At 35.5% G+C, this 13632-nt stretch overlaps 1 protein-coding gene across 1 annotated transcript; it reads right to left on the bottom strand.

Moving 5' to 3' along the window:
• Positions 1-256: 256 nt before the first annotated feature.
• c1qtnf1 (C1q and TNF related 1) lies at positions 257-11485 on the bottom strand. The gene is made up of 4 exons (XM_051667678.1): positions 11296-11485; positions 3575-3732; positions 3260-3369; positions 257-1709 (listed from the first exon to the last, which is right to left on the bottom strand). The coding sequence occupies exons 2-4, from the start codon at positions 3730-3732 to the stop codon at positions 1159-1161; spliced, it is 819 nt and encodes a 272-aa protein (XP_051523638.1). The 5' UTR covers positions 11296-11485; the 3' UTR covers positions 257-1158.
• Positions 11486-13632: the final 2147 nt, after the last annotated feature.

Below are 13632 nucleotides of genomic sequence, written 5' to 3' on the forward strand. Positions count from 1 at the left end.
ATAAAGCTTTTAGCACGTTCGTAGTACTCTGGCAATTTAACAACAACATTTAAATAATAGAGGACTCTTTTGGTCGAAATAACAAAAAAACTGAAATGTGTAATTAGGTCTAATATTTGCTGTCTGTGAACTGTGAGAGGATGGGTGACAGCCATAGAACAACTGCAGTGTCCTGAGTCCAGAACATTCCTCTGGATCAAGTGTTTGTGGCCAAACAGGTCAGTGGAAATTATGGCACATTCAGCAGACATGCACACAAAGTTACAAAGCATTTAATTTTCTTTTAATGTACAGTATACGTACTTGCCTTTTTCTTCATTTATACATTGTAGTGCTTGGCGAAAGCCAGAGTGGGTGCTATAAGACTGGCTTAAGAGTCAGTTGCCTTTAATGATAATGGCCAGAGAAAGAACATTTACAACTGCTAAATAATCATAAATGTGATTTCTGCCAAAGCCTCGGTCAGTCCTCTTTAAGAAATGTCCTCTTGACCTCAGTGACCTGTGACATCACAGTTCATTCAAGAGATTTCTAAAATAATACACTTTGATTAACTCAGTTAACTATCCAGTTCAAATCATTTTGTACTAAAAGTATTTTACAGTGATATAATGCAGCGATGTATACCATGTTAAATATATGCTACTGTTTCAATGTATTGATTTCTGTCACTGTTATGAAATCCACAGTATTGTCACTTATGCACCAATAGGACTATAAAGTCTCGACTGGTTTCTAACACTGGACGCATTCATTGATACAAATACAGTACATATATTTAGATGCACCATCAAGGTGTATCTTTACTGATTAGAAATTCTCTAGTTATTCGACTATCTGAAGCATGGCCTGTGTGTGTCAAAGTATAGCCCATTGTCTCATTTTACAGACTGCAGTATTGTAATATTTGTTATTAAACAAAATATTTGACATAATTCAATGTTTTTTTGTTTTGTTTTTATCTTATATGACTATATTTCAACCTCCTTTTTCTGGATCCTTTCAATCAGATCTCAAGATTGATCTGAAACATAATTGTATTTCTTAAATTATTCCTAAATCATAATAATGATTATCATTTTTGTACAATCACTTTGTTTTTGTAGCACCACTGTTATGGAAATTTTACATGTTAGTTGTCTATATTTGGTGCTTCGATCAGCCTTCTGACTTTGCCTTGATGAGGTGACCATTAAATGTGATGTAAGTGTCAAAGTCATCACTGAAAACAGCGTTCTCTCTCTCGCCCTTAAAAAGCCGAACCCACACCCGGTCATCTCTCTCCAGCGGCAGCATAAGGCTTTGACTTTGCATGATGGAGCGGTCGCTAGGCTGGGCATACAGAATAGCCATCTCCTGCTCATTCTTCATCACATGCAGGTACGTCTCTTTCTGGTTCCAGGTGTGAACGTTCAAGTTGAACAAATAGATGCCAGAAACATAGCAGAAGAACTTGCCTGTGAACATGTTAAAGTGACCATATAGATTGACAAACTCGGTATCGAAGATCATGGTCTGGTAGTAGTCATTACTGTGCAGTGCCTTCTTGCGCCCCACTGAGAAAGCAGCATAGTAGGACTTACAGGGTTCCCCTGGGGCACCAATGCTGCCCTTGGTTCCCTTCATGCCAAGGGGCCCTCTGGGACCAGTTTGCCCTGATTTGCCTAATTTCCCATAGGGTCCTCTCTCACCAGTGTCTCCTTTCTCCCCTGTAAGGGAAGGAATGTAGCAGCATATTAATAGTAGTGAAGTTTAGTTCAGTTTAAAGTTTTGACTGCCTTTATTAATGGGCCTTGTGCATTTTTTTTTCTGATACAGTATATCACAGAGGAGACTGGGACTAGAATTTTGCGTAGCCACATACAGTACCTTAAAGCCATTGAGCATTTCTAGCAGTCCCGGGTCACTGAAGACACGAGGTATGCATTAAAGTGTTAAAACAAATGTGACAACCTACCTGCCCATGTTAAAAATGTGGCAACTTGCCCTGGACTGACATATGAAAAAAAATAATAATAATAATAATATCCAAATGCTGCTTATGTATAGATTTTACTGTTTTAGCCTTATCCCAAATGCAGACTTTCCATGAAAAATCCATTATAAAAATTTTAATTATTACATGTTTAAATTTTTGATAATAAATAATAATGATGAAATAAATACAAAGTTTAGTGTATTTTTTTTAATACGTCAACAAAATTGTCACTAAAGAGCATGCTTGAGATTAAATATGAGAAGTGATGTTGGAAGAAAACAAAGAAAAGGTAAATATATTTTGTAAGCAGAATTTTTTTCCTTGGGCATCTTTTCCAATCAAACTGAAATTTTACCAAAATAATACAAAAAAAATTGAAAACGTTATTTAATTGTATTTAGGATGCATAAAATGTTAGCTATGAAATATCCTTAGCAAAAAACAAAGGAGTTTTGTTTCAAAAACGTTAAAAATGTCATTTCCATCACCAACATTTCCAAGAAATTCTGTTAATACAGAATTTGAGATGTGGAAATGACTCTTTGGTGGGAATTTTCAAGATTTTTAGAAAAAAATAAAAATACAAACTTCCTGTGAAAACTGTTGGACATTTTTAGTAGACAAATTAAATAAACTATTGAGAGTGTTAAAAATACTTTCTAGACGCTCACAATGCTAAAAGTGCCTGAAGTTGAAGAAACACCTTTGTACAATTGGACTTTTGACCCAAAACCGTGTATATATATATAGTATATGTGTGTGTTGAGTTCCAGATGTTCTGGTCAAGCTTTGGAGAATGTTTATTAGACATCAAATTAGATATAATGGTTTTGTTTTTTATTTGTAATTGCTGTTAGGCACTAAGACTGTTAAGAGTTATGTAGAAGATGGCGCCAGTCTGACAACCATATCTCTTCTGCAGTTTATGACGGATTGGCCGTAAAGCCCATCTCTGTGGTTTTTTTGTACTTTATGGTAAATGTTTTCCTGCCCACAGAAGCAGCCTGTGATTACCCAGAACTGGCCTATGTCATTCACAGGCAGTGAGCTATTCAACTAAGAGCTTCCACTATACTGACATTGATCCAAACAATTGGATACAGTCAAAGTGAGCCAACAGAGTAATAAAGGTTATGTAATTGTTCTGTAAGCATTTGTAGCACTATGTCTAACTATTAAATGGAACAAAATTACCTTGTGAGTTCATATTAAACTTTAAAAAAACACTCAAAGCTGAACATTTCAGCTGTACTTTTATTGTAAATACTGTGGAGTTTGTACCTTTCAGGATAGTGATGTTTATCTGTGGCACAACCTGGTACTGTGGGTGTGGGCTGGCATACTGTGGGGGCTCCTCAACAGGGTCACAGCATCGCCTGCACTCAGTTCCACTAGATCCACAGTGCAGAAGGAAATAATAATGTCACTAAAATCACCAGATAGATAGATAGATAGATAGATAGATGGATAGATAGACAGACAGATAGATAGACAGACAGACAGACAGACAGACAGAAAGACCGACCGAAAGACAGACAGACAGACAGACAGACAGACAGACAGATAGATCAATCGATTGATCGATCGATTAGGTACCTGCTGTCTCTGTAATATTCTGTGGATCTTTGAGGATAGTCCTGTGGATAGTCTCTGGGCTCATATTTGTCCTGCTCCATATCTGGGTATGGGGTTATGTACGGCTCAGCCCATTTGGCAAACACCAGCATCAGCAGAGCCAGACTCACCACCTGCATCTGAGACAGGAGCCATGAAATCATTTGGGTTGAAGGTGATTAATTTTAATAAAGGACACTGAAAATCAACACTTTAAAATGAAGAGGATAACAGAAAATAATAATGGTTACATATTACAAAAATAGTGTGCAAACCCTCCTAATGATTTGTTCATAGATTTCTTTCTTGAGTACAAGTTAGGTCATATATTACATATGTTTCCAGGCTTTTATGTACTATCTCATGTGTTTTTAGGCCTCATTAGGTGTCATAAGGCAACGATTAAACATGGCCTGAGAAGTTATGAAACCAGTGACTAGATGTCTTGGAATGTGTTGTCCAATGTTTTTATGCCGATCAGACTTGATGTTTAGATGAAACAAAATTCTCTCTCTCTCTCTCTCTCTCTCTCTCTCTCTCTCTCTCTCTTCTTTTCTGACCAAATTATAAAAATATCCATGCCTTTCCAAACCATGAGGCAGGAACACATGCAATGACCGGCCATGAGCAAAAATTATCCCATTGGGAAACTTTTTTTATTTTTTTAACAGCAATCCAAACCACACAAGGGTGTAGATTTGGCTTGAACATTGGGGGGTTGCAGCGTGAAGCATTTACCCATATTTCCATTGATCATGGTATAAATATTTGGGGGGTTGTACTTACTTGTTTTGATTATACCACCCCCCACGCCCCTGCACTTAGCATTCGAGCACTGGTCAATACCATGACTACTATAAGCATTCTTCTGCAAAAACAGTTTGTCCACAAGGAATGTAATCATATGATCATGAACAAATCCAATATTTACTATCATGTATGGCCTGGGTAGTTTACAAATAACACATCAACATAATATGCATCACAGTGATGCATCCCATTGTTTAATAAAATCATATGAAGTCTCCAGTTCTGTGTGTATGTGTAAAACTTCCATGCTAAGAGGTCAAATGACAAATAATCCTGAAGTTCAAAGCAGTTTTAGGATACTGCTTTGAGGTTGTGCACTTCTAATCCCTTGTAAGCTTATGATGTGTTCACCTGTGTATCATCTGACCGTCTCCCAGCCCATTATTGTGATGTATGTGCAGTGTTGTGGAGGCTTCTTTGAAACTAGAGCTTGACAATCAACAAGCTATTCAAAGTTTTAAGTACACTGAAAAACAATTTAAAGTATGATTTACTTTGCAAGTTTTTGGACACAGTTTTTGTAAGTAAATAGTGATATAAAACTAAGTAAAATCTACTTTGTGACGTAACTGTGGTACTTAAATTAACTTAGTAAAATTTTAAAATAAACCACTCATTAGAATACGTCACCTTTTGAATTACCCTTAAAACCCATTTTTAATCTTGTACTACATGTCAGCCTCCCATTGGTTAACTTAATTTATTCTATTTGACAATATCACTCTGCATTATTGGTGACAGAAACAAGATATAGAGCAGTGCAGTGCACACACTGTCCTCAACACTTGGTGCACAAACACCTTGATGGTGACTATAAACAGATCGTTTTTATTGATCATGAAAGGTAATTTTGAGTAGAAAATGAATTTAAGACTGCAAAAAACAAGAAGTTACTAAATGTAACAACAAAATAAACAATAAAAAATGGTGTAAATATACAGTGAAACCATGCAAGCTCATTAATTATTCAATCCCAGTGCATGCTTGGAACACCAGCTTTGAAGTTTAGTAAAATTTACTTATTTGTGACCAGTGAAATGTACTCAAATTAGCCAATAAATATGAAAAGGTTATCTACTTTAGGATTAATACATGATGATACATTGTAAAAATAACAAACAATCATAAATAATATTTACTTTTAAGATAGAGGATTAATTTTTACATGTTTGAATATAGAATTTACTTAATATTTTCAAGTTCACGCTTTAACTTATTCAATGTAAAAAGTACTTTATCTTTTCTGTCATTTATTTACTTCACCACAAAATCATTTTTGAGTGTTTTGAATGAATGAACATTGATCTCAATTACTGTGTCAATATTAAACTTAAACAGATGCAGTTATACTAAATAACACTTAATAAAGAAGAGTAATACACCCTAATTTATATAACTGAGCCAAAAACAGTAATGAACAGCAGCATTATTAAATATTTAGCTATAAAGTTTTGTCCAGGGACACGAATCAGTGAATCATTAGCCTCGTTCACATATGCAACCAGGTAAATTACAGGAAAATCACTGAGTTGCCTTTACTGGTAAATGTACCAAATGTGCTGTTCACACATATAGTACCATCAATAAGGTAATTTATAGAAAATGATACAACTTCGCATTAAGGAAAATTGCCAGTGCAAAATGCACCAGTATTTTCAAAAGGGTTGTGTTCACACATGACCTCTGACCTGGAAATAGTAGGTAATTTTCTGGAAAAAGCTGTATGTGTGAACGCGACTATTGTCTTTATGAACGATCCGACCCAGTTCACTAGAAAGAATACTTCTGAGAGAGAGAGAGGGGAGCATTTTTAAAATTACTTTAGTTCACTAGGCTGTAAGGCTGTGTAGTTTTTTACTGGAAAAGCTACACTATTTTCAAGACAGCTGAGCTACTGTCACTCTTCTGAAAAAGTTTTTTAAATTAGTAGTATCACTACTTTGAGTCATTTACTCCCCAACACTGTGTGATTGTAAGTCTGTCTAGTCTTTAATGCTTGGCCATGATTACAGTCCCACATCTGATATCCTAGCTTAAGAATCCCTGTCCTTCCTGCGGATGTATGGGGTCTTGAGGTTATGTTTACACGTGCAGCACATCACTGAGTGCTCCTTTAGATCAGGCCCAGTATTTCTGGCTCGATAAACATCTGCGCTGACCTTTTTTAAAACACTCATTCCATAAGCTGAGAGTGTTTTTGCTGCCCTCCTATCCAGGGAAAATCATGATCCAAATCATAAACGTCCAACTGCTACTTTCCAGAACATTTAAGAGCCCCTGAACCCTCTATATAGTGTTAAACCTCTGAATTGAGAGCTAAGAGTGAAATATATAAACATTTGGCTGCTGTGTTCAGTCATACACTGTAACCGGATTTGGCCATTAAAGCTTCATTGTACCAAAACTAAAATACATCTTTAACTCTTAATATTTCTGCTATATGAGCTATTTGCAAGCTAATGGACAACATAGAGCCACAGGTGTCCAGCTAAAATCTGCCTTCTTTATTTAAACTTCATCTTGAAGTGGGTAATTTCTGTGCCAAAAGAAATGCAAAAATAACAGCAATGCTCACGCCATTGGTTGAGCCATTGTTGTGATGTCTGCTCAAACAAACAGATTGCAGTTCTGTTTAGTGCCGCTAGTTAGTAAAGGGCAATACCACTTATTTTCTTTTCTGTCTGATACCAAGTACTACTTAGGCCAATATTGCAGATTTCAATGCCAATACCAGTGCCAATACATCTATTAAAATGAAGGGGGAAAAAGATAAAGATAAAATGGGAAATTTAAGCTATTTAAAATTATATTTAAAATGCATAGTTATTACCATAAAATAAACAGCATTTATGAACAATAAATTAACGTTTACTATTAACATGATCAATCATTTACTTTATCAAAGGTCATGAAATAACTATAAGCTTATAAGAAAAATCTAATCTTTTCACTTTGAAGTTTATGGTATGCATTTCATGCTAAATAAATAATAAAATCATTAGTTTAACCCTTAAATGGGTGTTTTGCCAAACATACATATTCGGGTCTTTAGTGACTCTGCACGTATATCTTTCACAACTCAATCTACAAAATACCCAGATAGAGTAAATTTTTCTAAACATTTTGATGATGCAACAAGTATAGAACAGGATTCATTACTTCCACACTGAAATTTCTAGAGACGCAACTGGCTGTCAATCGCATATTAAGATACACATAACACATAATCTACACATAATCTTGACATATGTATTTTCTGAGTTATTTCTTTAGTCTATAGATGCACAATCTACATAATTTCAGCAGTACACCCAAATGACAATAGTCACATCATACTGTTCATGTGTTAAACTTGCTATAGTTTATTTCCATTTTGCTTCTTCGTCAAATAGCAATGTCAAATGTAAATCAAGTCAATCACTAAAACATCAGTGCCACCTTGAGTAAGAAATAGCATATATAATAATATGTATGTCTACAAGCATATGAAACACTGATAATTCACCATTGTCACACAGAAAATCAATGTGATATAGTATTACTATATATTATTTGTATGAATATAGAACTCTTTTAACTTATTAACATTTGTTATAAACAAAGAAATATATATCATGTGATCGCAAACGTATAAAGATATTAAATAATCATAAAAATATGATTTATGGAAGCGAAAAAAGGTGAGGCAGTTGCATATTTCGGGTCTTTATTTACCCTTTGCACTTTTGGTAATCAAGCAGTTATAAATATATATATTTTTCCTAACCCCTGGTTACACTATTCAGAAGAGAAAGGTTGAGGAATACTAAAGTGGTATGAAAAAATGGATGATGTACAGGGGGTTGAATGTGGTCCAGGGTCACTAAAGACCCGAGGTATGCATTAAAGGGTTAAAGAAACAGCAAAACTTAACAATAAACCATTGGTAAAGTATCAGAAGTATTTATATTTCTGACTGATCCACCCATCTTTACAACAAGTGGTACAGAAATAAGACAATTCAACACAATTAGACAATTCCTTTAATCCAAAAAATAAACAAACAACTACATGGTGAACGTCATGAAAAAAACAACGTCAGTATTTCCATCATAGCAACATTCCAAAACTGCCAAAAGCTACTGAAAGGTGTCATAACAAATACCCAGTGTGCTATCACAACACAGCGTAATAACTATTTCCTAATCTGTACTTTTACCATCCCGACAATTCAGCAATCATGCAGTGGCATGTCAGCTCTATGAGGTGAGGCTTTGGTAGGTTTGGCAAGTGGATTTTCTCAGTGAAAAACACAAGTATGTGGTCAGTGGCCAATGATCCTACTGAATCCAGAGAGAATTAATGTTCAGCCAATTCTTTGTCCCTTTGCTTTGGTGTTTGGTTCTGGATCATATTTGAAATGAGGCTCACCAGGTGCACTGAAATTTTGTTCTAAATTCTCCTGCCTAATGTCAGTGAAGATAAAAAGTTTAGCCTGTGTAATATTGCTTTTTTCATCACTGTGTCAAAAAAAATCTTTCTGGCTACTGCCTCAAAGATTTGATTTTGGTTGTGTGACCAAACGCACCCCAGTGACAAGACATTTGACCATAGACTTCTGAATACACCTGTCACTAGTCATGCACTGTTGAAGGCCCCATATGCCTTTGATATGCTTAGATAGCTCCACTCCCTATATTTCAATCTGATACCACATTCACTTTTCTGCTCTACATCCTTGGACTGATCTGTTGATATACTCACACTAAAATCCTGCCAATTCTTTGAGGCATTTTTGCATTACACATTCTTCAGAGGAAGTTGAATGAACCTCAGGGAATGGAAGTGAACTTTAATGACACGTCCAAGTACATCTATTTTATACAGAGAAAATAAATAGCCATCATGTATGGCTATTTATTTACTCTGTATAAAATAGACATCATGTATGGATATCTTTTGTAAGTTGATAAGTCTTTTTATTTTATTATATAAAAAAATAAATAATAATAATAATAAATTATATAGTTGGATTTCATTTTATTATTTGCATTTAACATTGTTTCTCCCTGCTGTCCACAACCCTATCAAAACAGACCTGCAGCCTATATTTGGGTCTTGACCTACTGTTTAAATGTCCTTATTTTCTTGTGACATTGCTGTAAAAACATATGCTTCAGTCTTGGGTTCCCACTGTGTATGCAAAGAAAGAAATAAAAACACATCATCAGATCCCAGGCTCCATATAATTAATAGTTTAATTGAAAATAAAGTGGTATGTAGAGCTTGGGGGTCCTTGGGGGACATTTCCTATGTGTCTAAAAGGACGAATTTTCCCTAATCATGTCACAATCCTACATTGTAATTTCCTACATTGTAATTTCCCTAGGGTATTGAAAATTCTATTAAATAAAAATGATTTTACCTTTGGCTGGAAATAGTAAACACAGCTGGATTCAGTGCTGGCCCTGACATCAAAGCAGAAACAGTGTGTGCGGTCCCTTTAAAGACCATGTGGTATACTGTAACACTGAGATCTGTTTCACCATTGACCTTTACTGAGGACAGGTTTTGTGAGAAAAATGGTATCATCTTCAAGTTCTCTTTTAAAGTCAACATAATGGCATTCACAACCCATTTTTTATATATTTCCAGGATATTTAATTTAAAACTAGAAGGGGACTTGATTATATCCATTGGGAATTAATTGGATTGTAAAAAAGTGTACAAAATATGACAGGTGGTTGGAGGGGACTGTTTGAAAAATAAGATTGCTTTCAGATATGTTTCAACGGTGGAGCAAATGATTGCATTTTGCTTAAAGGCTTTTTTCCATTGGTATAGCTTGCACTGATGAATTATTCTCAATATGACAGGAAATGTGTTTAAGAACATAAATAGGTTAAATTCTGATTTAATATTTACTTTAAATGGCTTGATTGTCATTTATATTTTAGGAGGTGCCAACTATACAACTTATGCAAGAAAACTCTGCATTACACAACTTCAATTATGTTGTTTGGAAAGTGTGCTGCTCTTTATAGTGTAATATTTAGTCTCTCCCAGTGCATGAACCAATTCCAGAGATGAGGAAATGTGAATTTGGCTTTGTGATGGCATGCCTCAAGAATTCCTGTCCTAGATTCTGTTTCTGCACCCGGTGGCAGTGCTGATCTTTCCATGCATAACCAGAAATCAAAATTCTGATTAGTTTTGTAACCTTGAACTTCACCAGAATAATACAATGCCCATTATTTAATAGAGAGCCTAGTCCTTATGGATAGGATGGGAGTAATCACATGCAGAATGAAGTAGTATTCATTACATTGTAATATTAAAACCATATGAAACCTAGTGTTATTTTATTCGATAAGATTCAGCTCAGCTATTTTGTTCCCCTGCACCTGCTGTTAGAGTCTATATGTGCACATTTCCAAGTGTGTTTAACCTAACAATCATCTTGCAATTGCTGTCATCCCTTAAAACATAGATAATGTCATTGAGAAACACATAGGTCTAATTGGAGAACACTGAAGTGTTCTTATTCAGCTCTTAAGTATCCACTAAGCATTTGTCAATGGCAGACTAACCAAGAACACGTTGAAAAAACTACATGGCATTTATGCTCTTTTGTTAAATTACCCAATTACTTACATAATGCACTGTAAGTAAGGGACAGACAACTTATTTTTGAGAAGTATATTTGAAAAATTAAGGCCAAGCTGATTGTTGTTGCTGGGCATATGGTTGCACATCAGGATTAGATTTCCTTGGCATCTTGAAAAAGTTTTAAACACTGTTGCACTTGCCATAGTGTGTAAACCATGTGAAACCTGTTCTTGCAAAGAACAGCATCCAAAATCCCAAACCTCTATTGAAAACCCATATTCAAAAGTGCAAGTGATGTCTCTTACCTTTATCTTAGCAGATCCAAACCTGAAGGTCCACAGGTGCTCAGATCAGCTCTTTGTTATTGCACTTTGGATGCTTGTGTTGACCGTGTCACACTGCTCTTTCTCTCAGAGTGTGTTAGTGCCTGTCAATGTTTTTAAGACTTATCCCTCTCCTGCTCTACCAAACTCAGCATGCCGTGAGGAGCTGGGGAAAAAGTGCAGCAAGGGAGGAGAACTGAGGGAGGAGCATGGATGCATCCAAGAGGGAGGGATGAAATAAAAACAACAAAGGAGGAAGAGAAAAAGGTTTACAGAAAAGAGGCCAGATTAGGCCAGTTGTATAGAGGGAAGTACACAAGGTTGTGGGGAGGTGAAAAGAGTAAGCAAAAGTGAGAAATAGTAGCACAAGACAGAACACTGTGCCAGATAAAAGCAATGTATTGTGTCCCTTGTTCCTAGACCGTTTGACAAATGTTATGCTGAGATCTCCAGGGAAACTTTTAAAGAGCAAGATTAGCATTTTAAGAACACAATAATTTCAGTTGAATAAATTGTAATTTTTTCCTATCCTAGCTTAATATGCAGAGGCAGCTATAAGTTAGTTATTTGTTTCTGACCAATGGAAGATGGGGGAAATGTTCTGGCAAATTGTTTGAAAACATTATTTTGGTAATTCCATTTGTTGAGGCAGAAATTACACATTTCACCTTTAAGATTGCCCCAAAAAAAAAAAAAAAAACTATAATAATAAATTCTATGGCCAACTTAGAACTACTATACTCTAATGACAACGTATTGAAATATATTGAACTGAAGATTATAAAGATTTTAAATTATACAGTATGTATTTACTAATCAAGTGTCAAGAACAAGGCCGTTTCTAGCTATAAGTGGTATTAGCAGCTCTTTAGGCCCCGCAAAGTAAGTTTTTTATTTCATTGTATTTCTTATAGTTATTAATAGTTATTTATAGTTATTTATTATTCATTTGTATAGTTATTGTTAATGTATTGTTAAATTTGTATTCTTTTTTGGGGGGGGGGGGTATTTTTTTTTGCATTTTGCATTTTGCATTTTGCATTTTGTGTAATCAACATATTCCAAATTTTAAATTCATATATTGCTCTCTACAGGCCCCCATATGCTCAGAAACGGCTCTGGTCAAGAATGCATGTATATCCAGTCGAAGCTGCAGTAACATGTTTGAATAAATATAGGTCATTCAAAAAGACTGTGTGAGCATGCTATAGAGTGGGTCGAGTTTTACCACACAGAAAGGAACAATGCTCTGAGGCATTCAGTCACTGGAAAACACACATTTAAAGCATCCTCAGTCAACATCTGACCTCCTCTGAAATTTAGCCACATTGGCTGTTTTGTTTTGCAAGGGTTACTCCAAGAGAAAGGTTGTTCAATGATCTTTTGTGTTATCTCATTATATTTACACTTGCATTAAAAATGACAGACCTTTGGTATGTATTTCAATGTGGTGCAATATGTCAACTGCTTTTTATTTTTAAATATATAGGCTAATCAGAGTTCAAATCCATGTTATTTGCCAACTTTATAGTTGTTGGAAGATATTCACTCAGAAACGTGCAGTTAAAAAGAGGAATCAGGATCAAACATTTTTGTAATCAGACCCACTGTGCACAGTTCTCCATGTTTATTGCATTTTCGCTCCAGTCACCTGATTCATCATGATATAGGACTTGTAGTTGTTGTTATACTAAGGAAAAGAACCCCCCCCCCCCCCCCCAACCCCTTTTTAAGTATTAAAACTTTCACTGTACATGTACTTTCATATTTAATATCTCATTGTTCTCATCAGGCCTATTCAAAGTGGCACAAATTGACCTGCTGTGTTGCAGGTTTCTCCTGCTCAGTTGGTTTCTGCAGTTTATATACATGACCACTAGATGTCCTCCCAAGCAAAGCGTTTTTTTACTCCAAACATGCGCTCTTCTGTGCACCATCACTGTAGAGGAGCTGCGTAGCAGCTTTGTTAGTGTCCATGTTTTCATGTGACATCTTTGGTTCTTTATTAGTTGGAGATCAGACTCATTGTAGCGTGTTTAAATGTTGCACAGTTCTTTTTTAACACATTCCCCATGTCATATTGGAGGCCTGATACAAAGTTGTTCATGTTTTGACATGTCAATGTAATAATTTGCAGTTATTTTTAGATCAGAAGGGAGAAATCAAGGAGAGATCGCACAGATATAAATGACTGTATTGGCAAATATTTTTCATTCAAATCGTTTGTTGAATTTAAAGGGCGTTAAACAGGATTTCTTAAACAGCTCGTTGAGTTTCTGAGGTGTGCACTGAAAAACACGTGCAGGGACTATTACGCAA

Source organism: Myxocyprinus asiaticus, chromosome 32 (assembly GCF_019703515.2).
Source record: "Myxocyprinus asiaticus isolate MX2 ecotype Aquarium Trade chromosome 32, UBuf_Myxa_2, whole genome shotgun sequence".
Lineage (NCBI taxonomy): Eukaryota > Metazoa > Chordata > Actinopteri > Cypriniformes > Catostomidae > Myxocyprinus > Myxocyprinus asiaticus.